The 26,581-nt window shown below is 40.4% G+C and overlaps 2 protein-coding genes and 1 long non-coding RNA gene across 4 annotated transcripts in view; 2 read left to right on the top strand and 1 right to left on the bottom strand.

The window, feature by feature from the left end:
- The window catches only part of LOC109043598 (Ca[2+]-channel protein alpha[[1]] subunit T), a 370,781-nt gene that overhangs the window by 238,936 nt on the left and 105,264 nt on the right, over positions 1 to 26,581 (top strand). The gene's annotated exons all lie outside the window — the stretch shown is intronic.
- Positions 1 to 26,581, top strand: part of LOC140224018 (uncharacterized) — a 91,324-nt gene that overhangs the window by 55,672 nt on the left and 9,071 nt on the right. The gene's annotated exons all lie outside the window — the stretch shown is intronic.
- Positions 2,739 to 26,237, bottom strand: LOC140223941 (voltage-dependent T-type calcium channel subunit alpha-1G-like). Its single transcript, XM_072296466.1, is given in 13 exon segments — positions 2,739 to 3,008; positions 6,883 to 7,056; positions 7,858 to 8,048; positions 9,050 to 9,306; positions 11,111 to 11,289; positions 12,793 to 12,885; positions 13,581 to 13,723; positions 13,726 to 13,770; positions 13,773 to 13,861; positions 22,449 to 22,620; positions 23,403 to 23,500; positions 24,516 to 24,649; positions 25,809 to 26,237. Coding segments are annotated over 13 exon segments (1,923 nt in total). The 5' UTR covers positions 25,902 to 26,237; the 3' UTR covers positions 2,739 to 2,753.

The raw sequence follows: 26,581 nt of genomic DNA, 5'->3' as shown, positions 1-26,581 counted from the left end.
TAATTATTGGGTTTCTCGTGGGTTGCCGTTAGTTAGTCTATTTCCGACGTCCGATGTCCATTACAACCACACGCTTACCAACAGGATCCCTCTGTATCCTTTTTGTCTTCTTTGTCTACCGCTTTGTCTACCAATTTCAACAATCAGCCTTCTGGATCTCCAAAGAACCAATGTGAATAAAAAACAAGCAGTGAACTCCAACACAATGTGTTGATAAGGCGCGTCATTAACTCGCACATATCAACCCCTTTAGTTTTCATTTACAGAGATTTCAAAATAGGCAAACAGCATAAAAAGAGAATTCACGATCCAACACTGCGAGGTCAAAGACGCACCTTGACGAGACCGTGTATTGTGAAAGTAGAAAGCTATTCGATCGAATTTAAGTTTTTTGATCTGCCTCAAGCAAAATCTTATCAGATTCTTGAAGAAAAGTGCTACGGAATAATTTAAGCGAAGAAAGGAAAAATTCTGTCGAACTCCTAGAAGATAAAGTCGATTTAAAGGTATTTTGGGGCTAAAATACCCAAATCACCGGTAGTAAAAATCCCGTTATATTATTGAAAAGATATTGACTCGATATAAATGCAATTGCATTAAATACGTCTTGATTTTGTTATTTTAAACGTCTTTCCATGCAAAGAAGTTCAACCATGTCGTTGCTTTATTCATTCATGAATTGAAAGTAAGCAATCTACATCCCGAAAATCTACTGATTTGCCGTAAAAAATTGCAGAAACTTGATATACCAGGTCGATGCACCCACTCGTTGAATTTACCAACCAATTTTGTGAGTGCAAATGTGTAAGAATCAATATGCTATAGTCATTTTGGGTGCATTTATTTTTCATGAAACAATAATAATTTCAATCCCGAAAAACCATCAATTTTCCGTATAAAATCGAAAAAATCAAAATATGTCAACTCCCCGACGTGAAAATTAGATTCTACGTATGTAAAATGTAAATACTTATGTATCGATATGCTGAACAGAACTATGTGTGGACAGTCAGAAGCCCGCGGCAACATTAATTCAACAGAAAAACTGTAAAAATTAGATAGGATTTTAGCCGCTTTGCCCGCCTCTCCTCGCTACTTACAACAAACCGTTCTTATACTCATCTCAAAATTTTTCTCAGAGCTTTGGGTTATTATCAGCTTCCATTTAAACTCCGGTTCGATGGCCGAATCGGCTGCCAAAAAAGCAAGCCACTGTTGAGGGGTTCTATGAGAAATTCGTGATATTATCGGCTCTCAGGAAATCACCCCATGGCTAAAATTGGTGGTATAAATGTTTAAGTGCTTAAAATAATCGTATTCAAGAAACTAAGGAATTAAACTATGGAGTCAATTTCTTTTTAATAATATAACGAATTTACTACCGGTGATTTAGCTATTATAGCCCCAGAATACTTTTAAAGCGCCTTTGCGTTCCAGAATCTCGACGGAATTTTTTTTTTTTTTTTTTTTTTGCTTAAACGATTCAAGAAACATTGTAGTTAAAAATATAAAGATTTTTCGATTTGGACGTATGAAAAATGTTTAACTCGTTCAGGCACACCGTGTATTGTATGGAGTACTGCTGTTATTCGACCGTTGTCTTCAGGTCAAAATTCTTACAAAGAAGCCCCTTGCAAGAGGCAAATTTTTTGTAATTTCTCCCAGTTTTTTCAGCGTTAGGTATATAAATGAATTGTTTGTCAAATTTTGAGGTCAATTATATTTAATTGTAATTTATACTTTCTTTTTTTCCCCTTCATTTTATTTTTCGTATCGAGGAGTCGAGGTTTTGTTGATTTCTTCGGATTTCGATTACTGTAACTTCTCTTCTATTCGGCCGATTTTTATGAATGAGGTCTCTTTTTATTTGTGTTTTAACGGAGAGTAAGGAAAAAATTGCTAAATACATGCGAAACAATTTTTTTTGAAAATTGGATGAATCCTAGCGTGACGGTGAAATGGTTAATGAAGCGTGAGTAATTGGGGTACGGGTATCGGCCGCGTTGGGACCCAAGGCCCATTGTTCTTCGTGACGCCGACGCAGTGATCAGGAGCGTGGGGACGAGAGGGCTTAGTGGACTCCTGTATGAGCCACGTTTAGCAAATGGTCTAATGAGTCTCGAGGCTCATCACAGATTGCACTTACCACTATCCTGGTGGCCCCGGCTATCAGAGCAAGGAGTACCAACTTTTGAAAAGGATAACAGTGTTGTGGAGATATGTCAAAGCAACGTTGTGAACAAAACGGAGTGAGTGAAATTCTCATTCAAGGAGTGCCGAACTGGTCAGCCATCCTCGAATCAGTTCGCTTGCTTCCGCTTATATATGCATATTTTAAATCAGCGCGCCCCATTCTAAGGTTTTTTTAAAAAAAACCAAGAAACGTAGACTCTTGGTATTCATTACACATAAACTAGCGAGCCCCAGAATGAGAAACAAATTTTAATCATTATTATTGACGGATTAGTAAACTTTTTACACGCTTTGGAAAATCTCAGAAGTTCGCGGTAGTCACTTTTCGGTAAGGAACTAGGGGACTCGGTTATTGTATCGAGGGGGGGGTCGAAACGATCGCAAAGGCGGTATACTACGTATACGCGCCAAAAAGCAAACATTTCCGACAGAGCCTATCAGACATCTGCTTTATGAAACAGAATTATTATTGAAAATAAAGAAAAAAAAGTGGTAATCTCATGTTTTGAGGTGACAAATGACCCGTAAAAAATGCGCAAACATGCGAATATGCGAACGAATTAGTCTAGCGTAATGGAGAAAACTATTTTGGAAATGAGTAGCCGCTCACCTTTCAGGACCCAGTCTTTGTTGGTGGCCTCAACAAAGGAAGTGCTAGGAACCCAGGTTGTCTGGTTGGTCTTGCTCAGAGCGTTATACAAGGAATCTAGGGCTATTTGACCCGTTGGCAACGTTGCAATTAAAGCTCCACTCAACGCCAACAGCTCCTGGCAGGTCATACTTTTGTAGCTTGCCACCAAATTAACCTCAGTGCCCTGTAAATCGTCAAGGAAATACTGGTGAAACACTTGTAGTATACGCAAGTCTGATGTGAGATACCTACGTCTGTTCATTTTAGTCAGAGTGTGCATTTACTCAGAAAAAAGTTTGCTGGTTTGACCGGAGGTTACATCCTAAAAGAAAAGATTACGCCATTGAGGAAAATTATCTGTATTTTGAATAACATCGAGGCACCAAGCCTCAACATCGTCGTGCGTAGAAGTTACGGCCCATTTGAAATCTCTTGATAATTTCTAAGTATTTTTCATGCTGAATGAAGTTAGAATAATTTGAAACCCTGCAGTAAGCCACAAACAATATGGACGCGTAAGTGCAAAATTTCAAAATTTCCCTTGGATAGCAAATTGTATTAATTTTTGCCTGAGGATGGCTATCCAAGTTGCGCGGTAACATTCAAAAAGCACTTCAAAATCGTTAAAAACGGTTTAACAAGAAAACTTTTTTATGCTTTTTTAAAATTAAATTTTCGTGAAAAAACCTTTTACCGATAAGGTTTACTTTTATAAAAGCCCTGTAACATTTTTTTAAAACATTTGTTAAAAAACCGCACCAAAATCTTTTAATAGTTTTTAACATGTTCTACTTAAATTTACTTATCTTCAATTTTACTTAAAAACACCCAAAAAAAGGTTTCCTGAATCATAAATTCTGTAAACTGATTACGCTCCGTCACTTTGGAACCACGCAATGGTCCCCACCGTCGCGCTGCGTGGTGGCTTGACGCTGGTGAAGTAATAAATGTGCGTGGAGAATCAAAACGCCTTCACATCTGTGCGTATGCAATACGGACATCCGTTGAGCTCGAATAGTTGTATCAAGGCGTTATAATTGATTTCGTCTAATATCTAGTTCAAAAAGTCGAGTCCGAAATATACATCAACCTACGATCAGTTCAGAACCCGGTTAGGCAGAACCCAAAATTTACAGATAAAGTGTCTTACGTCATCTATTGCTCCGGAGCTATTAAAACTGATCGCCATGCAGCAGATTGCGTATATAAAAAACGAATCAATGAAGAAGTATTGAATGGAATCCGGCCAAAAATTCCTAGCTTAACATAGTAGGTAAAGCGTCCCTGGTAAAAATTGGCAGTAGGATCTGTGTTCCAAAATACTAGAGATCTACAGCCGGCTATAAAAATGTGTGTATGAGCCGCTTTTACGGCGCGCTAGGGCGCTCTGCGACGCCTATTCTCCACAGGAATCTGTCATAGTAGAGATCCTCCGGAAGCTGGCATCTCTCCATCTCTTCATGGATGCCCTCTACCCACCGTTTGGCTGGACGCCCTCTCCGTCGCCTACCTGGGGGGACCCACTCCAACACCTTCTTCGGCAACCTGGTATCAGCCATTCTCTGCACATGCCCATACCATACCAATTGCTTGGTCATGATATCGTGCACAATCGTCCCCTCAACGCCCATTATCTCTCGGACACGTTCATTCCTGACACGTTCTCTCCTCGAGATTCCAGCCGATCTTCGCCAGAAATCCATCTCGGTCGCCTTGAGCATTTCTTGGGTCCGCTTCTTCAACTGCCACACTTCACTGCCATAGGTGATAATAGGCTTGACAACCGAGTTATAAATCCTCTTCTTGTTGTCTTTGGAAATCCTTTGGTCCCAAAGGATCCCATTAAGCATGGCGATGGCTTTCCTTCCTAGAAGATTACGGTCCCGAATGGCCTGATCCAGCTTCCCATCCGAAGTCAGGTTCACCCCCAGGTACTTGTATTGTTCGCAACTTTCTATATGTTGACCATCCTCCAGGACTATGCTTTGCTGAGCACCTCCGACTGACATCTTTTTTGTCTTACGGACACTAACCTCGAGGCCCCATTTGCGGTACTCCTCCACCAACTTCCGGGTCATATACTCCGCGTCATCGTGATCTTGACTTATGACTACCTGGTCGTCAGCAAAGCATAGCGCGAACAGTGTTTCCTGGTCATTCAGAGGGACGCCCATGCCGGCACACTTTCTTTTCCATTCCTTCAGAACGTGCTCTAGATATATCTTAAACAGCGTCGGTGACAGACAACATCCCTGCTTAAGCCCCTTGGTGACAAAAAAAACCGTCTGAAAGCCTTCCTTGGCACTTGATTCTAGCAAAAGCCCCCCGATAAAACTGCTTGACTGCCCCAATAAGTCCTTTACTAAAACCAGTTTCTTCTAGGACTTCCCAGAGTTTCACAAGAGGAATACTATCATAAGCCTTTTCAATATGGCCAACAATTCTCTTCTTTTCGGTTAACTGGGTAACACAGAACAGATGATCAGCGGTAGACCGACCAGCCCTAAAACCTGCTTGCTCCTCCGCCTCGAACGGGGTCCACTCCTCTTCGATCTTCGCTTTCAACACTTTTCCATAAATTTTACTTATCGTTCCTGTCACCGCTAACCCTCTGTAGTTCCCACAGTCATCCTTCCTTCCTTTTTTATGCGACGCTGTTATCCAGGCCTCTTTCCACTCTTTCGGGATGTCATCACCGTCAATGCACTTCTGCAGCAAATCCCTGAGATAGTTAACCAACTTGCCAGTCCCACATTTAATGAACTCGGCTGGAATGTTTCCTGGCCCAGGAGCTCTTCCATTCATCAATTCCCTGATTGCTTTGACCACCTCCTCAACTCGAATTTCCATTGAGTGATCCTCGACTATATTTTCAGCATTCCCCGTTTGAAACTCTGGTCGTCCTTCCGTCAATGATTTACTAAAATGTTCGTCAAGCTGTGAGATTGTTATCGGAGATATAATGTCCCGTTTCATGTCCCTTCTTAGGCCTTTGATCAGCTTCCAGCTCTCAGCACTCTTCCTTCCCCCCAGGTATGTGTCAATCCTTGAGCAGTTGGTCTCCCAAGACTCGTTTTTCTTCCTGGTGATTAAAAGACGAACCCTCGCCTGGGCTTTCCTATACGCGCCGCGGGTGTCTGCAGTCCTAGAAGCCAGATAGTCATGGTACTTCCTACGCTTTTCTTCAATTACCTCCTCCACCTCTTTGTCCCACCAGTAGGGTTTCTGTACATCCTTGCTTTCATTACACATACCCAGGGCTTCCTTCGCAGCTGAATGTATACAACTTTTGATGAACTGGTACAACTCTTCTGCAGTATCGAAAGTTTCTACTCCCAGTTTCTCATCCAGCCGCTTCCTGTAGAGCGCTTTCACGCTTTCATGCTGTAAGCTATCGATGTTGTAGTGCACTTGTTCGATCTTCGTTCCTTGTGGCTGGCACTTCTGATGTTGCAAGGTATTCCTCAGCCCATACTTAACCGGAAATGCAATCTCCGCCTTGAGAAAATGATGATCACTACCACAGGAGAACCCCCGCAAACTCTTACTTGTTGAACCTTCATGGTACTCATTTGCCTGGTGACCGCGTAGTCGATGATTGACTTCAGCCCCCGAGTTTGCTGAACCCATGTGTACATGCTATACAAATTCCTATGGTATTTCGAAACGCACCTCTTAATGACAATTTTTACCAGGGGGTTGATTAAATGCATGGATTTGTCTATTCTCAAATGTTCCTTCTTTTTAGGAATTTGAGCTTTTCGGGTGAGGGCGAGTCTCGTCGACACTGTTCCGTTGCACTTATTTCGAGCTATGCAGAGGCGGATCCAGCAATTTGGCAACACCGGATTTCCTCCAATTAAACCTATGCTATATAATCGATTCTTGTCGGAGCACCTAATCCCTCCAAGGATACCAATACATTTCCATAGGTTTCAATTGAGTGAAGACAATGTTGCCAATTTGCTAGATCCGCCAGTGGCTATGCGTTTTTCAATTTTAGGGGTTGCACTCTTGGATACGGCGCTCATTTTAATGATTCCGGTTCAAATAAGTACCTGATGGAACGTCAAAGAATTCCATATGTTGCCCCCGGAAGTTTGTGTCATCTTCTCACTTGAACAGACGTTTCGGCCCGTGTCGTGCAAGAGTACCATGTCACTGAACATAACAGAGCTGCGTCGCCGCTGCAGGTGGTTCGTTCCCGGGGGTGATAGCATATTGCTAGCTCTCTGCAACCAATGACAATACTCCATAGTAATTTGTATTATTTAAACATAATAATTCTTACACTCTGTTTTTAATTCAAGCAAGCTGGCGAGAAAAGCTTAATGCATGTCACTCAGTGAACTCACCTGATAGCTGATGTCATTATGCAGGATACATAACAATAACATAGGTTATTATATACACATATATAACACATACATAACGCAAACGAGAAATGAATGTTCCTATTTGGACCGCGTTTAGTATAAAGGAACCAAGCCACATCCGTGATTGCTAAATTTAATGGGGCAATTTTATTCTTTATATAACAGAACGTTTGTGAGTATTTCTTTGAAAATTCCAAGGAATTCTTTTCGTACTTTGCAGAAAATTCACTGCAATTTGCACAAAAATCCGCACAACCGTTTTCATGTGAAAAATTAAATGCCCAATTATAGTTGACAATAGTAGGTGTGGCTTTGGTTCCTTTCTACTAAACGCGGTCCATTTGTCCTTATATCTGTTATTCTTTTATTCAGGAATTTAATATATTTAAATTTTGCGTGACAGCTATTATATACCGGGAACCAGGAAAAAACCAAACGGCACACAGTGAATCGGGTCTATAGGAGAGGTCGGACAGAATTTTGAAATTTTAACCGCTTATAATTCCGTTTTTGCAAAACTTAAATTTGCTTCTAGAAGCATCGCTTAAAATTTAGACTGTGACGAATTAAACATCAAAATTTGCAGTTTTAGTCAAAAATGTCATGTTCGACCTCTCTGATTGACTCGATCCACTGTGCGGCAGTTAAGGGACTCACCTCGTTGCTTTCTTTTTCGTTTTTAGGCGAAAATGAGGCGGGCGTGTTGATGGAGGGGAGTTTAAGCATGCCGGGCACGACAGTCGACTGTTGGCGCGAATCAAGCTGCTCGGCGCCAGCTGACGCTACCGGAGATCCGCACCGCGAGGAGGAGTCTGCGCCCCAGAAACTCGAAACATTCGAAACTTTTTCTGGAAAAAAAATTCGAAATAGGTAAAAAATTGCCCTAGCCATTCTTTGAGTACCTATATACGGGAATAATTAAATCGCCGATTTAACCATTTTGTAGTTAAAAAAAGTGACTGGCATGTTTCAATGTAGGTTTTACATTGAAAAATGCTAATTTAACCATCCCCGTGGTTAAATTAGCTTTCCACTATTGTTAGATGTACATTTGAAACATGTCAGTCTTTGTTTTTAATAATTGAATTGTTAAGTCAGAAATCCATTTTTTCCGTGTACTTACGCATCAATAAAAGGAAACTTGATAGATTGATAACCAAACCCAGAGAATGGAGAATTTGCAATGACATTTTTTATTACTTCATCTGAGACTGCTCATTTCATAGTATTTTTTTTAATAATTTTTTTCTGATATGGGAAACAGTACAAAAATAGATTTAAAAGCGAAAAAATGCATCGCTTAGTGGCGTCATCTGGCGACATTTCCCATTTTTAACATGAAGTGCATCAAATTACAGACACATACTTTCGTACACCATTTGTATTTTAATTAACGGGAGCAGTGTGTGTATGTGTATTGAACAAGTTCAATGGTTTAATGGATAATTGAGGATAATGAGATCTAAATGTACCAAAAGTCCGGTGCACAATAAAAGAGACACCACGTCGAAAAAAATTTCCACGAGAATAAAAGAGTCATCATCTGCGGTAGTGATACCCTTGGTTTCTTCCACCTTGCTTTCATCAGTCAGTGTGACGCACATTTGCACTGGTTACTCAACGCGAAACTCGGATGAAAGAGAGGTGGAAGAAACCAAGGTTGTCACTACCGCGGGTGGCTGACGTCAAAATCCCGACTTTTCAAAGGGCTTGGATTTCGGTTAATATTGAACGTAGAAAGTCGCTGTTTGGACGGATCTTATCATTTTTAGCCGACCCACAAGAATCAAGCATCAAAACACGATTCTATGACTAGCGCAACTGACCCATTGTTGATTACGGTACAAACCATCAGCGGAAATGCAGGGATGCGAACGAGGGTAGATTTTCGCGAGCGCCGATGGGGCTTCTGTGATTACAGCGAAAGAGGCAGGAGCAGACAAGTTAGCGGCTGCCTCCAGTTGCCTTTGTTGCTCAAGTTGTTGTGTTCGCTCAAGTTGCTGCCTCTGTTCCTTCGCCTCGCGTTGCTCCTGTCGTCTGCACATGAATAGACGGTACTTCTTAATCAAACGTCGTTTTCCCCGCCTGTACAAGTGAGCCAGGTATCTGCAAGAGAAAAAGCAACATCTCAGTACTATACGAGATTTTCGCTGATGATATGGCGCGGTGCGGTGCTGCTCGCAAAAAACATGATATTGTAGCATTTATGCAATTATCTCAGGCAATGGCGACAATAAGCAGACAGACATAAAAAATAAACGAAAAAATTAACAATAGAAGAATAGAAAACAATGAAAAGAAGAAGAAAATCAGCAAATAACAAGGAGAAAATGTATAAAAATGCAGTAATAAAGGAAAACAGAGGGAACTCGAAACACTCATTGAAGATAAGTTTGGTTGGATGGTTAATCTATTTATTCACAAGTGCCTTAACATTGCATTGTGATTAACACCTAAGAGAGGCGAGATCAATGGAAATGACAAAAAAAAAAAAAAAAAAAAAAAAAAAAAAAAAAAAAAGGAAAGACTCAATTAAATTTATATATTAAGTTGTTTAATTAGGGAGGGATTGTATGGAAAAATTCGAAATTATGGTACTAAGCCCGGATAGAGAGGAAAAATTGAAGGGCTTGGAGGAAAAGGCGCATAAGTATGTACAGTTATTAGTATTTCGAGAAATATGTGTTTGAAGTTTTGAAATTACATGGAGCCTTGTGGCGGCAGAAAGAAAGTTCAAACTGAATTTTTGATGCTTAAAAATTGAAATTTGGTAGCGAATTTTTTACGGAATATGCATTGAGACTATTTTTACAGAAAAAAAAAAAAATAATATCCCAAATTTTTCAAAAAGACAAACTGCCCTTATGCCCCTTGTTCTCCAAGCCCCTAATGGGCCTGTTGCAAACTTTTGCTAGAGCAAAACTAAGAGTTGTTTCTTATAGATAATGCCTCAAAAATCACGATGAGCGCATCGGCAAACTCTGAAATGCACTCATAACTTCACAATCTGCGTAAGAAATTTGCGGTTTTTTGAGCTTCCCGCTTCAAAAACGATACTACGGCACAGGTGAACATTTTGTAAGAGGAGTCGTTCCATCGTCGGCAATAATAATCATAGCCGACGCCAATCCGCCAAAACACGTTTGATGGGACGAGATAACACCTGAACTGGATTAGACCAGATAACAATCGGTGTGTTAACGTTCATATTTTCCACGCCCGAATGGATTGACCTTGAACTCTCCTTGAATTACGCGCGGAACTGCGTGCAAGCGTCGGCCATGATGAATATCGCCGACGATGGAGCGACTCCTCTAACAAAATGTTCACCTGTGCCGTAGTATCGTTTTTGAAGCGGGAAGCTTAAAAAAACGCAAATTTCTTACGCAGATTGTGAAGTTATGAGTGCATTTCAGACTTTGCCGATGCGCTCATCGTGATTTTTGAGGCATTATCTACAAGAAACAACTCTTATTTTTGCTCTAGCAAAAGTTTGCAACAGGCCCATTATGATTTGAGGTACACAGTGATATGAGTCTGGTAATCTCCAGGATATTTTGCCTGCAGATAAGAAAAATCAAGGACGCTTTTGAGAAATTACATTCACTAGTTTTCCAAAGAAAAAGTAAAGTATGACAGGACGCCTACAATGCCGCAAACGAGGATACGTGGCTTCGCACTTCAGCCACCGATAGGCGACAAAAAATAAAATTTTAGGGGGTCAGAGAGCTAATAGTACTTGGGAAACCTTCATAAGGAGAGTATGGACAACTCGATTTATGTAGCTTTTAGGGCCCTAGAGGGCGACAACGTGAAAAACGTCCGTTTGTGTCTCCATGAGGGGGTGTTGTCTCTTGACTCTCAGTATAAAAGGACTCTAGTAATGATGAAAAAATAAATTGTGTCTCACTTGATGAGCTCAGCATAGCAAGAGGTGGGCTCAGAGTTGTTGGTGGAAGAGGCCAAAGTGCTGGTCGAGTGATATCGTGCCCGTTCCAGTCGCATGCGCTCCATCTCACGCTTTTTCGTCTCCGAGAATTGGGTGGCAATAACGACGAGACACAGGTTGATCATAAAGAAGGATCCGATCTGCAAAATCATCGGAAAAAATGAACACAAATTTAATAATAGGCCATTTAAGAGAGAGGAGGGTAAAAAACAAATATCTACATTATAGTATTGGTTTCGAATTATGCCTAGAAACAAAGGACAGAGTTCTTGATATTGCTCATTCTTCATCGATAAAGCCACATGCATGATGTTCGGATTCAATTTCTTGGCTGTCAATTTGGAATAAAAACTTGTATGAGGGGCTTGGAGGACAAGGCGCATGAGTGCAGTTTTTGAAAAATTGAGATATTAATGATTTCAAGTAAAACTAGTCTTAATGCATAATCTGTGAAAAATTCGCCTCCAAATTCCAATACTTAAGCATCAAAACGTCAGTTTAAACTTACTCTCCGCCGTGAGGATCCGTTTAATTTTGAAATTTCAAAGACGTATTTCTTGAAATATGATAAGAACTGCACTTGTGAGCCTTGTCCTCCAAGCCCCTCATATAATCGCTATTCAACTTGACAGAAATAGTTCTCTTAAATAAAATAAAATTGCATTTGCGCACTAATGCCAGCTTCCTTGGAATTGTCTTTTTATAAAATGAGCTTGTTTGATATTGTATAATTTTTGCATTTTTAGTTCATTCAAATATTTGGCCGCCACGGCCATTTGGAAGTATCTTTTCACAATGAAGGCATTACTTATTCGTTGACACACCTCATCAAATAATTATCTCAAACAATCACATTACCTACCAATCTATGCTGCTATTAGTGCTGCGTTGTTGATGAGATATTAATAGATGCAACTATTGGGCCTCTGAGGCCATGCTAGGAAGTATCGTTTCTTAATGAAGGCGTTCCCTATGCGTCGACACTCTTCACCAAATAATTATATCAGGCAACCGCATTGCTCGCTAATCTAAACTGCTACAGTGCTATATTCATTGTTAATTGGGATTTTAATTAATGCTACTATTCGGCCTCTAAGGACACGCAGAGTCTCTAATTATGCCTCATGTTAGGAAGAGGCGCCAATAAGAGCGCCCTCTTGTTTCATAATTAAGCTCTGAAGGGTGATTATCTATTTGAAGAGGCGCCTGTTGCCCCTATATCAATGCCTCTTCATCGTCGTCTACATTTTTCCTGTCCCTAATTCCCCTCTTTTTTCTCTTTTGCCCTCGATTACTTTCACTGTTTTCCTCCTCCCTTTTTTCCTTTTTCTCCCATTTCCTTTCCTCTTTATTCCTTCCTCTACCCTTTATTTTTTATTTTGGCGCCTTCGGCTCCTGGCTCCGTTGCTCCCATCTCTGCATCCCTGCGACGGCACGGGGTAAATAAAACATCTAGTTTACCGCATCGTGCATTGTATGACCGACCCCAATTTAGAACTTAGACCAGGCTGTGTAGTAAGAGAAACTATCGGTTGAAAATTGTTATTCTCCAGCCCTGATAGTGAAATGTGACTATCGGTTCGGTGGTGAGTCTTACTGACAAAAAGAAAAAGACTTATACTTGAATTACACATTGCACTTACAACAATAAGTAGTACAAAATATATCCAATCCCAAAAGGAATGTGCATCCTGGACGTAGTACATAATGTCGGTCCAACCCTCCAGACTGATGACCTGCGTGAAAAAATGGGATAATGAAAAAGGGTGAAAAAACAGAGAAAAAAAATTATTAAGTCGTATCAAGCCCTAAGTAATATTGTGAGTTTTTCACTTTTACCAAAATCCTTTTTGTGACTGAATACGTCACTAATTGAGAGTTCATTTCTAATTCCATCTCTTTAAAAAGTCTCAATTAAAATCTTTATTTCTGAAATCTCCATTTTCATTCTCCATCTCGCTCTCGGGCGAACTGTATTCAAAACACAACACGCTGTCCAGTGGCATGGCGTGCTTTGCGATGTATCGATTAATCTGCCATTTAAACCCATGGAAAAAATTGATAAGCAGGATGTAAGGATTAAGGAACACCTTAATATTCGATTCTTTACCATAGCTTCAAATGGGGAAATATCGATAATCGATCATTCATGCCTCGCCATATGATCCTTGATCATATGGCGTCCAAGCATCCATGATCTCCCGTACCGTCTCATTCCTGACGCGATCCTTTCTAGAAATACCAGCGGATCTACGCCAGAAGTCCATCTCTGTAGCCTCTAAAACCTCCCGGGTCCGCTGTTTCATCGGCCATACTTCACACCCGTAGATTACTATGCTCTCGACAATCGCGTTGTAGATCCTTCCTTTTGTTTTCTTTAAAAAATATACAATGTCAAAAAACCTAACCAAACAGCCGGCAGAATACTGACCAGAAAAATGGTGACCCAAGCGAGGCCGATATTGTCGAAAGAGATGGTGCCTTGGAAAGGGTTCTGACCCTGAGGTTTGCACTCGGAGTAGTACTGGTTCCAGTTGACGCAAGAGGTGTTGGTCGGGGCGTTCTTGGAGAACGGAGTGCTGGCTCAGTGCAAACGAGGTTCCCGAGCTTGGTCGGGGGAGATCGCTGCAGAGATGCATACCCGAGTCGTCAGGCCGTGAGCAGATGTAGTCCTTCTCCTCATCTGGATACTCGTAGTACGCCGCCAGATCCCTGCAACAACCATATCAATCAGGGTAAAGCGGAAATAGATCGTATTCGATTGTAGTTCGATGTATCGTTTGGTTCAAAATAACCTCAAACCAAAATTTCAGTATTTAAGCCAGAGACAAGAGACCCTCCACTGGCCTCCTAGCGACAGGTGGAAGATTTTACTTTCGGGGATTCAACAGTTCCTAATGGACAATTATTAGGGAGCATCAGTCATCACCCTAATTTTGGGTGTTGACCTACCTACATGGTCGACGGTGAGCTCCGGGTGACGTCATGAGCCAAACAAGTTTCACAAACTTCGGCCATTTTCGACTTGTTTGCAAAACGAAACTACCAACACGTTGTTAAACATCAACCATGTAGGTAAGTTAACAGTGGAATGCTGAAGTCCCGAAAGTAATAGCTGCCAGAGTAGCTTCCACAATAGCCGAGATACGAGTGGAGGGTCTCTTGTCTCTGATTTAAGCCCTGTGTCAAAATAGCGTGGAAGCTCAAAGTGAATCGATAAATACGATCTGTTCGAGATTGTTGATCAAAAAAGAGTCACGCCGCTCTATATTGAGTTGCAACACTCATCAATCACATTAAGTCCCGACTTTAAGCCACTTATTTTTGAAATTGATTCACTTTGAGCTTCCATTGTGACGACATTTTGACGAGTGGTTACAACGTTCTGAGGTGATTCGATGGACGCTACATTTTGTGCAGGCCCGCCACAAAGGGGGGGGGGGGGATATTGGGTCCCTGGTACCGGGGCCCGGGTCCTGGAGGGGCCCGTGACGCAGGTGACAAACCACTACGAATACATGTGTAACCCTTGTCTCGTAGGGAAAAGTGAAAAAATTACCCTAAAAATTCCGCAAAAGGTGAATAAAGTTTCAAAAACACGCTAGGACACTATAAAATGTTTCTTACTTTTTTAGAGATTTCTTTCTATTTTCAAGATTTTGAGTATATGTAGAATGATATTTTTAGTAACTGCGTTTCATTTTCTTCCGTTGTCGGATGCTAAGAGCCTCCTGTCTGGGCGTCCTCGACTTCAATGGCTCAACTCTCTCGCCATAGACGTACGAAAGGGGAGTCAAGGGGGGCCCGGCTCCCCTAGAATTGAAAAGTATCATCTGCCCCCCTCAAAAAAAATTTATAGATGTTTTGAATGCAACAATTCGAAAGTATTTGGTGCTGAAAGTAAAAAAAAAGGCGTAATTGTTCTACAGAAATTGATGGAAAATCTCCATCATAAGAGCTTCAAAACGTCCAAATAGATTTAAAACTTCAAAAATTTCCCGGGGAAGGCCCCCCGGACCCCTCTCTGTGCTAGGGGTCCGGGCCAGGAAAACTGGTACCAGGGCCGGAGATGGGATGTGGCGGGCCTGATTTTGTGTCAGAACGACATGCGATATATCGTATCTATTAGTTCCATTTTTTCAGCTACTCGATATTGATATCGAAACTGCGCCCGAATGCGATATTTTTCCCCTTAAAAAACGACGCCTTTATTACGTTGAATTTCTTTGTCAATTTGGTACAAGAATTCTTTAGTCTCGTGAAAACGGAAGTACGATCTTAAAATTCGAGAAAAATGACGAGTAGCTAAAAAAATGTAACAAATCGATACGATACATCGCATGTCGCTCTGACACAAATATGGCGTTGATCGAATCAACTTAAGTGGGAAAAGCTAAAAATGGGAAAATTCCTAAGAATTTCACTTTTGCTACCATGTTATACCCATAAGAATCATAAACCTATATCACAAGAATCCGTTAACTAGGCCTCTAAAGTGACTCTTGAGTCTATGTTTACATGTAGAAACAATCGATATCGATACAGTCTTACCTGCTGTTTGATGTATAAAATACGATCCATTATTTTCAAACAGTTTTGGCGGTGAAGCCCGTGTCTCACTATCAAATGAACTTATCAAATGCAAGATGGCGGATCGCTTTCAATTGTTCGTCAACATTTGACGGCCCGCCAACTTTTGATAGCGGACCTGCGCGAAAACAGTACGCATCTCCGCCATCCTGCATTTGATGAGTTCATTTGATAGAGGGATACGGGCTTAAACACATGGGGCCGCGGCGGAGATTTCAAAAATCGGAGCTAACATGGCCGACTATAACCCTTCCGGTAATTCTTATTTAATGGCTAAACCCATAAAGCTGAGATATACTGCTTTTGATACGTGACTCTTGGCCTCATGCATTTTTTATCGTTTCTGCTGCATATTTGACATGGAACGTAAGATAGGACAGAAATTATTACCCTCAGCATCTCAGATTTATTGGTATGGTCGCACAAGATAATCGCGCCTGGAGACCAATTGCGAAGGTGCCCCATTCGTGCCCAACACGCTGTCCGGAAATGGAGAGTATAAACACAAATAATGAAGGAACCTAATACAGCTAAACTAATTCAAAATAAGAAAAAACATATATTTCATGAGGACTGAAAGCGTTCAAATATAATACTGGTTAAATTTAAATGTTTAACTTCGAATATATAATACTTAAATGGAACATAAAACAAGCAGTGAACTTCAACACCGTGTGTTGATAAGGAGCGTCATTAGTTCATGTATGAAGGTTATGAGTTTGAATTTGCATTAAATATAAGAGGAGGAATGAATCATAAGGAGAAATGCTCTGCTGTCCAGTTTGGAGTTTTAGATTCTAACGCGAGGCTGTAGAACAAATTGACGGCAAAACTCCAAACCACGTATCTCGTTTGCGGTGTTTTAAAATCTCTGCTCCTATTTTTTTTTTAGGAAGGATAAGGGTACTTGGAGTTTTTACAGAATCTTCCTTGCTCAGAAAAGAAAAGTCGCGAAAGTTATTGAGAATTGACGTTGAGTAGTTTTCCATTTAAGAAATAAATTGTGATCAGAACGTCAACCGAGATACGTCGTTTGGTAGTTTCACCGTGGAAATAGTGATGAATGGGTGAATGTGAATAATCAACTCGGGGTAATTTCCAAAAACAACGAAATGTACGGCACAACAAATAAATTGTTCATTAACATATTAAACCTAACTAGCTGCTTCAGCTCGCTACGCTCGCTTGCGCCGCTAGCCGGGGGCAAGCCCCTGGACCCCCAGTTACTCGCTCCGCGAGTAAACTGTTGGCTCGCTTCGCGAGCCAAATTTTGTACTCCCAGTGCTTAGAGGACTTCCTGGAGGCAAAATGATAAATTCAAAAACAAATAATAGGAAACGAAAAATTACCTACTTTTAGAAAAAAAGAAAACAACCTTGAAAAAATAAATTAACACTCCTGGAAAAGAAAATCAGAACACTTTTTGAAAATTTAACGGTGCGAAAGGGTGAAGATTAATCACCAATTCTCTTGGAAGAGACATGAGCCGACCCCCGACATGAGTGAAACTGCGTAGGACCCACGCTAGGGTAGAAGGGTGACACGTGTTGTGAGCAGGTAGGGTTGGGTTTACGTGGAGAGGGAAACGGAAAATCAGAGGGTGGGAGGTCCCCCAACCATATGACTCGTCCAGCGTCAAAAACGCAAATATGTCGTTATCAAATCGAGGTTATTTTGCAACGTCGGTCGCGCAAATCGAAAAACGAAGGGTCTTGGCACATCTAGACCCTATGAGCTTTCATTTAAAACAAATCCGAGGAAAATCGGTCCAGTAGTTTCCGAGATCGAATTAGCACAAACTGTCCAGCGGCAAAAACGCTAATATGTCGTTATCAAACCGAGGTAAATTTTGCAATGTCGGTCGCGCAAATTGAAAAACCAAGGAATGTTGGCACGTCTACAGCTGAGAGCTTTCATTTAAAACAAATCCGAGCAAAATCGGTCCAGTAGTTTCCGAGATCGAATTAGCACAAACTGTCCAGCGTCAAAAACGCAAGCATGTCGTTATCAAATCGAGGTAAATTTTGCAACGTCGGTCGCGCAAATCGAAAAACTAAGGAATGTTGGCACGTCTACAGCCTAAGAGCTTTCATTTAAAACAAATCGAGCAAAATCGGTCCAGTAGTTTCCGAGATCGAATTAGCACAAAACTGTCCAACGTCAGAAACGCAAGCATGTCGTTATCAAATCGAGGTAAATTTTGCAACGTCGGTCGCGCAAATCGAAAAACTAAGGAATGTTGGCACGTCTACAGCTAAGAGCTTTCATTTAAAACAAATCCGAGCAAAATCGGTCCAGTAGTTTCCGAGATCGAATTAGCACAAACTGTCAACGTCAGAAACGCAAGCATGTCGTTATCAAATCGAGGTAAAATTTTGCAACTCGGTCGCGCAAATCGAAAAACTAAGGAATGTTGGCACGTCTACAGCCTAAGAGCTTTCATTTAAACAAATCCGAGCAAAATGGTCCAGTAGTTTCCGAGATCGAATTAGCACAACTGTCCAACGTCAAAACGCAAGCATGTCGTTATCAAATCGAGGTAAATTTTGCAACGTCGGTCGTGCAAATCGAAAAACTAAGGAATGTTGGCACGTCTACAGCCTGAGAGCTTTCATTTAAAACAAATCCGAGCAAAATCGGTCCAGTAGTTTCCGAGATCGAATTAGCACAACTGTCCAACGTCAAAAACGCAAGCATGTCGTTATCAAATCGAGGTAAATTTTTGCAACGTCGGTCGTGCAAATCGAAAAACTAAGGAATGTTGGCACGTCTACAGCCTGAGAGCTTTCATTTAAAACAAATCCGAGCAAAATCGGTCAGTAGTTTCCGAGATCGAATTAGCACAAACTGTTATGAGGCCAAAAAAGGCCTTAGGATATTAAATATATAGATTGAACATTTCATGTAAAATACTTAATTGATGATCGCTCAAAAATGTAAATGACGGACATTAAAAATTTACCGTTCGCCCATGGATTTAGTCCCTAAACAATTTGCACCCGAGTCGGGAGCCTGCCCAACCGAGCCACAGCCCTCCACATTACTTTCGCGACACCACATAAATATAAACTCGGTTCAGTCCGAGTGAGGCCCCCGCATTATGTTTCGGGGTGCGAACCGGGTAGAGAATGGCGCTCAGTGATTTAACGCGACCTTGGACAACAATAGATCTTTCATATTTCAGCTTTTTCATTAAATAAAACAATCGCAATATTTTGTAACAAACGACTAATTTTGGATTCTATGGGCCTAGTGGTTCTCACGGCAATTTATTAATATTTATTATGCGTATAATTGTTTAATTCAATATTGTAATTTGAAGTGCGATAATGAGGCTCACCTAAGTATAGAATATTCTTGCCGACTTAAATATTTTGCTATTGCCTCATCGTTGCGTACCTCGCACAATTTAAAGGGTGAGTGCATTATTTTAAGCATTAATAAGAAATTGAATGACGCACAGCCTATTTACTTTTAGTCTTTAAAATAAAACAGCTACAGTCAAGTGAAAAAAATGCATCAGTTTAAAAGATTGTTTTATGTTGTTATATAGATTGAGAAGTTTTTATGCTATGAATAAACTCCTCCAATGAAGTTTCATTTGTTGTGATGCTACTTCCAACTTCCGCAAATCTTAAAATATGAATGCTTGTTGCGGCCGAGCGGATCGATACCACTTACTTTACTTTCAATCCCTACCAAGTTGAGAGAGCTTAGCCAGCGGCAAAGCTCTAGACTAAGTCTTAATTCTAGAATTCTAGAAAAATAGAATGCGGATTATGATGCTAGTCTTAAACTCTATATTCACGGAAGGCGACGAATCGGCACGGGGGGGACTAGAAGTGCGGTGAGACGATTGATACGAGGGGGGGGGGGGGTTGATAGGAGGGCTGGGGGATGATGGCTCGACGCCAAATAGGCGAGAACATTAATTTGGGAACTCAATCGAATCAAGTTATCAAACCGAGACTGCTTTGATGGCACCGTTTGAGTTGAGAACTCTCCAAAGAGGGCTTATAAAAATAGAGGGAGTATGTACTATGATATCAATACAAAAACATTTCCGGGAGAAAAACTGTATGCACACGGCCTATTTCAGTACGAACGAACGAATGCAGCTCGATTTTTACTTTTCCTCAAGTTTACGATTTTTTGCGTATTCATATTGGAAGTCTAGAATTTACAGAGTGCATGAGTATTTGATCATTTCGGTCTCTCTGTAGGTCTTATACTACCGTGCTGAGGAAGAACACCGTACGAATCTTCTTGCATTGTCAAATTTCTCTTGGTAAAATACGAGTTTTTAGGAAAACTTGTCAAAATTTCCGTCCAATTTTTCAGGAAATTTCCGTCGCAATGTGATCTAAAGTATCAGAGAGTTTCAGGTAGAAATTTTCATTATTTGCCGCAAACATTAATGTTTTTAGAGGAGAAGTTTGGCAACTTTCGGATGTTCATACGGTGTTCTTCCTTAGCGCGGCAGTAAACTGATCAAATCATGCGTCTGAGGCAGATTTTTGTCGATAACTGCGGCTTCTTGGGCATTTCAACCTCATACTCCCCATTTTTCGCCAAAATCTGCCAGTTTTGGACCCACACTGAAAAAAAATTCTCGGCGTTTTTTTACCAAGGTCCGTTGGTACCTTTGCCATCTCACTTTTTTTAACCAATTAATGGTAATTTTACCAAGACAGACTGTAAGGCTTACCTAAAACTGGTATTTTTACTGTTTTTTCCAGGTAAGAATACCACTTTTATGGTAATCAATTCCCGGTAACTTTGCCATTTTATCTCGGTAATTCCACCACGGTCGATAAAAAATATTGGCGTTTTTTACCAAGGTCCAGTCAAATTACCGAGAAAGTTCAATAATTTTACCGAGATTTCTCGGTAAAATTACCAATTCCGCATAAGTGGTAATTTTACCAAGAAAAAACTGGGATCGAATAGATCCCTAAATTCTTGGTAATTTTACCCTTTACTTAGTAAATACACCGAGATATTTTTTTTTTAGTGCAAAAACAGATAAAAAAATGAACAAATCATGATGCATTCCGAAAAATATAGACCTTCAGTGAGCAAAAAATCGTCCAGGGGCGAAATCGAGGTGGGCTCAAAAACTACCCCTATCGATACCCCTTCTTTGGATATTTTTTTGTCATTACTGCACGTTGAAAGTTGAAATAAATCATAATAGAAAACTTGTTGCAAGGTCGCGCGGCTGAAAATTAGCATACCGTTGATTCCCTCCTCCGCATGCTTCACCGCACAGTACGCCTCCTATCACGGCCCTGCGGCAACTTCCTACCCCTCCCCACGCCGCCCTCCGCTCCCGTTGTGATGCACATCCCCCTAAACAGCTTTGCTCCTCATCCCTACCGTGCAGACACAACTAACTGCGCTCAGCTCAGCCGTGCGGCGCACAGAGGAACATGTCGATAGAAAAAGTCGAAAAAAAATCTGGACACTTTGAAAAGTTATATTATCGAAACTATAAGGCAGTAAAGTTTAAGAGTGGTTTCATTGGTTTTCTCGTGAAATTTTCTTTCAAGCACACCCCCATGAAATTGAATTTGTGTCATAATAAACATTAAAATTTGAAATTTTTGCCAATTTCATGTCCGACCTCTTCTATTATCTCGTTCCATTGTGCGGCGCGGCAGCTTCGGGAGAGAAACCCTCTCCCTCTCGTCCTCTTCATCAGGATTTTCTCAGATTTTCTGGAGTTGCAATAACGCGGTTGTTCCTGAAACTTAATGGAACTGTCTAAAACTATCTCAAAGTGACGCGCGATTGTGAAAGAAGGTCATTCCTAAGTTCTTTCCGTATTTTCTTTTAATATTTCACGACTGAAGCGCTCTCACTGCAGTAGTTTTCTGATATACTTTATCGAAATAAAGCGGAGAAATGGTGCTGGGTCCACACCATTTCGCGAAGAAGACAAAACCGAAAAGTTCCAAAAATTATGATTAGAGTCAAAAATAAAGTAATAATTTTTGGAACTTCTTGGCTTTGTCTTCCACGCGAAATGGTGTGGACTTAGCACCATTTCTCCACCTTATTACGTACAGTTCGGGCCATTTCTTAGTATATTTTTTCTCTCACTTTATCCAAACTCTATCTTTCTAAAAGGCACTTTTCAGAACCGGTTGGCAACGGAGCTGATTGAACTTATTTAGGATAGGAGATATTGGGGTCTAGCTTGAGGAAAATCATTTCATTTGACTCAAAACGACCCTGGCAATTTCGAGGGATTGTATTTTTTTCAGTGTGGATCCGGTTTTGACTAAATTTTAAAAAATGTATCCACTTCAACAACCATTCATATGTCTGCATGTATGCTCCATCTATCGCCCGTCGCCCCTGACCAAATTTTTGGTTACACCTCTTTATATACCATGGCCTTGTCTGAAGGGATAGAATTACCGGGAATAAACTCAGATTTCCTCGTTATGACACGCATACTTCAAGGGATCAAAATATAATATCGCAACGCGAAATTATTGTGAAAACCTAGTGAGAAAACTTAGTTATCCTTCAATTCAATGGTTATGCAATTTTAGCCACCCAGAAGTCGAAATAGTTGTAAACACGAGGTTTGTATCTCACCGCTCTATTAACCTCACAGACTTGAAGTTTGTAGTTCAAAAGATGAATATCGCAATGCGCGCGAGACAAGGACAGTTGCAATCAATCAAGAAGAACTTACTTGGGATAAGAGATATTGGGGTCTGGCTTGAGGAAACATCGCTGACGAAGTATTCCTCCCCACAGTTGGACGCCGATAATACCAAATATAAAAAATACAAAAAAACAGAGGATAAGAACGTTCCCAAGCATCGGCAATGTGTCTAGAAGTAGCATGACCAAGATTCGCATACCTGACAAACAAATAAAACAACGCATGAAACTAAACATTTATAGATTACATGTGGATTCATCTCTATTTTCATTGATAATAGATTTTATCGGACGATGCATAAACAAAGTGTCGGGGTGGAATTATAAGCGCAAAGGGGTCATTCAAGTATTACGTAACTCACTTAGGGGAGGGGGTTTTCAGTCGTCATTGACTGTCGTAGTACATTATTTCCATCATTTTTCCGCCATTTCGGCGCGTTTGAAATTCCCTCGAATTTTTGAGCGTTTTAGAAGCGGGCTTGTCCAGGATTTTGGCACCAAAAATACGCAGTAAATCACGACGTCATCTACTCTCCTAGACTTTCAGAATACTAAATAACAGACACTAAGTTTAGTGACCCATCGAAGGAGCTCCGTTACTTACGATCCTCGCAGTGTCGCAGCAATGCCCGCAGTCCGCGCGTTGCGGCGCGGCGAGAAATGAAGTGACAGATACCTGGAGTGTCAAAACGCCTTCAAATCCGTGCGTATGCAACACGACATCCGTAGAGCTCGAATAGTTGTATCCAGGCGCTATAATGAATTTCGTTCAGTGTTCATTGCACGCGATACTAACAGAGGGCATTTTACTTCTTGCTCTCACGACTTGACTTAATTTCACCATTACCTGTTGTGCTAATGAAGTAATTATTGATGATTTGTATGGTGACATCGTCAATTTTTCGAACGTAAAAAAAAATAATAACTTTTTATCGCTGTTTTCTCGAGTAGAGTTTTTAAAAGGAGCAAATTAAGAACTCACTTGGTATCCTGTTGATAGCTCGGAGTGGCCGAAGCACCCGAATGGTACGAATCGCTGTTAGGTTCACGTTCTCGATGTTGAGACAGTACTCCAGTGCCCTGAAACACAAACCACCAGATGAGATGGAGAACCTCTTAAAAATAAACGAGACAATTTGCGTAGATCCTTTTCAATAAATACGGTGATCCGTTGAAATATAAGAATGTTTTTGATAAAGTTTTCTAATGCTTACGGAACCTTTTGAAGTGTCATAGAAAATCTAACGGTTCATTAGAAAAAATTGCTAATTGCAAAGGAATTATACCTGAGATGGCTCGATACGATTTCTTAGCGTTGAACTTTCGCCGATTTTATAGTGCCCAGCGAGACATAGCTTTCTTTTCAGAGCCTTCTCTCCCGAAGTCTGATTTCTAATTTATTAGTAGTTCTGGGACCTCCCTCCCCCCCCCCAAAAAAAAAAAAAAAAATTGTCCTCCGAGTGCCTCTGGAAATGCCACGAACGCAATTGCGACGGACATCAACAATTTAATAAAGTTCCTCTATTGTCTATTTTTATGGCAAATTAAGAGAAAATATGTTTGTTTTTTCGTAAGTGTAAGGGGGTTGTTACCTTTTGTGAGCTAACTACTTACGCCAATAAGATCAATTCGGTCGAAATTCCCGTGCTAAGCCCTGATTTAGGATAAAATATTTTGGAGATGATCGTTTTTTGTGCTCCTAACGAGCAATGTGAGGGTCAAAAAGAAATTCAGACCCCCCCCCCCCCCCCCCCCAATACACATGAATTATGAACATACTTATTGACAAATTGCTGTCGGAAGTTCCCATATAACATACATTTCCCGCTTCAGAGCACTTTTCTTCAGTGAAACCACGAATTTTCTCCCCAATACTCCCTTAATACTAAATATTGCTTTTCTGCGTATTTGTTAAGTTTCTTAAACAAATGGATCTTTGTATAGTGCTGGTCCCAATCGTGTTTCTGACATTTTTAAGGAAAGCGATTGGCTTGAATACTATTTTGCCCCAAAAATTCATCAGTACACCTTGACTATTCCGCTTACTGTAATATCATGCTCAGCGAGTGCACCATGCTTAAGAGTGTCGACTTACCCAGCAAGGATTATAAAAAAGTCAAGCCGATTCCAAGAATCAGCTAAGTAGGTGCCTTTGCCATAAACACCCATGGCAATCATCTTGATGGCCATTTCTAGTGCGAAGAAAGCGAAAATGAAGTCATCAAATAGCTGAAATCATGTAAAGAAAGCAGAAAGCAATGATATCGAACGTGAATAGTTAAAATTGAATGAAAAAGAATATAGAGATGAAAGCAAGGTTTGTTATATGTTTCATCATGTTTGTTGAACAAACCTTATTCTAGATACAAGGTAAATTTTAAACATTGTTATATATCTAATTAGATGAGAGAGTTAGGAAGTTTATAATTGAGATATGAGTCCAATAGCTAAAGCTTAGCTTACACATCTCAGAAGTAGCATTGAAACTACATACATTATGTTATGATGATAATCCTCTAATCAGTCATTCTGAATATATCCTTCTATCTCTCTACTTACTAATGTTTGTTACATTTTTATCTTATGATTATTTATTTAAATATATTTAAGTGTAGGTATATACTCTGTCTAAAGTTTTGTAGGATACAGGAATTCAGGATTAAATTTACTCTCAAAGTGAGAGTCGTATGAATTGCAACACTCTGCAATTAAACTATCTAACAATTCCAATTCATAGCATGCCATGCAAAGTGCATAGGTCGACTGGCAAAATGTGTCACTTAAGTTAAACGAGGTATTATTGAATATATACCACTCAGTGGCGTAGCGCACTTCGATATATATCGATATTTCCCCATTTGAAGCTATGGTAAAGAATCGATTATTAAGGTGTTCGTTGCGAACACCCTGATAATAGATCCTTTTCAAGAGGTTTAAATGGCAGATCAATCGATATATCGCAAAGCACGTTACGCCACTGATGCCACTCGAGAAAAATCTCTCTTGAATCAAGCAGAATATATGCTTAACTTATTGTGGTTTTGTAGAGTTTTGCCAAAATGGGAACCTAGCTCCCCCTACCCCTTCCACCGAATGATCCAAGGGGCTAGAATGTAGCCCCGGCATCTAGTACGACATCTGAGTAAAGTTTTGGTCCCAAAATATAGGAGAAGACCGGGAGCAAAATTTGCATTTTGGGAACAGTCTCATTCTGCTATGATAGTGCGAACTTTATCAAGTCGAAATCCATTTTCCTATGATGCCTTTTCTTCATCTTGAAAGCCACGTTGTATGGGGTTTCCTTCGCCTTTGATTTAAGAAAATGTAAAAAAAATGGAAACGAAAAATAACGAAAAGTTCAAAAAATCAAATTAAGTGAAATACGAACCTGCAATATTTGACAGCGGTTTGTGACGCACTCGTCGTCTACGCAGGGCTGATACATGCCCAACGTCACGCAGTTGAGGAGAATGACCAGCATGCTCACGCGCTCAAACCACGTGGAGAAAGTGAATTAAGGAAAAATTGGCGAAGTTAATTTTGAAAACGGAAAATATTAACAAAACTTTTAATGCGTAAAATTTTAATAATTTCTTAAATTATACAAAATACAGTCTTGAATGGTTTCATTTCGTTCTTGCTAGTGATCAGCATATTTTAAAATAAAACGTTTCTTTAAAGTATTTTCTTCAATTAACATTTTCCTATTTTGAGACATGATATCTTTAGATATATTAGAATATCTGGGTGACATTACCAAAAATAGACCTCGAATACAAGTTTCACGCAGTACTTAATTATGGTGCTGTCTGCATACCTTAGGGGTCGGCGGTCGGCCGCTCATAAAATACGTGACGATAAATTCCGGATTTTTACCCGCCCCCCCCCCCACCTTGTAACGATTTTGTATGGCATGACGCTCTCCCTGACCACCCTCCTCACTACCCTAGAGCATTACGTCCCCTACTATTCTAAACACAATTGGCTTCGATAATCTGTTAGGAACTCTTCGTGTAGTTATCAGCATTTTCCTCATGAGCAGTTCTTTCGCATCTACTCAAAATTGCCGAAAGGATTCCAATTCTCAAATATAAAGAATCAAAATCAGTAATGGACAGTCACAGCTCCATCTTTACCCTACCCTCTGTGTCTAGGTGTTTT

Source organism: Bemisia tabaci, chromosome 2 (genome assembly GCF_918797505.1).
Source record: "Bemisia tabaci chromosome 2, PGI_BMITA_v3".
NCBI classification, from domain to species: Eukaryota; Metazoa; Arthropoda; class Insecta; order Hemiptera; family Aleyrodidae; genus Bemisia; species Bemisia tabaci.
This window is presented reverse-complemented; position numbering and strand designations above follow the sequence as displayed.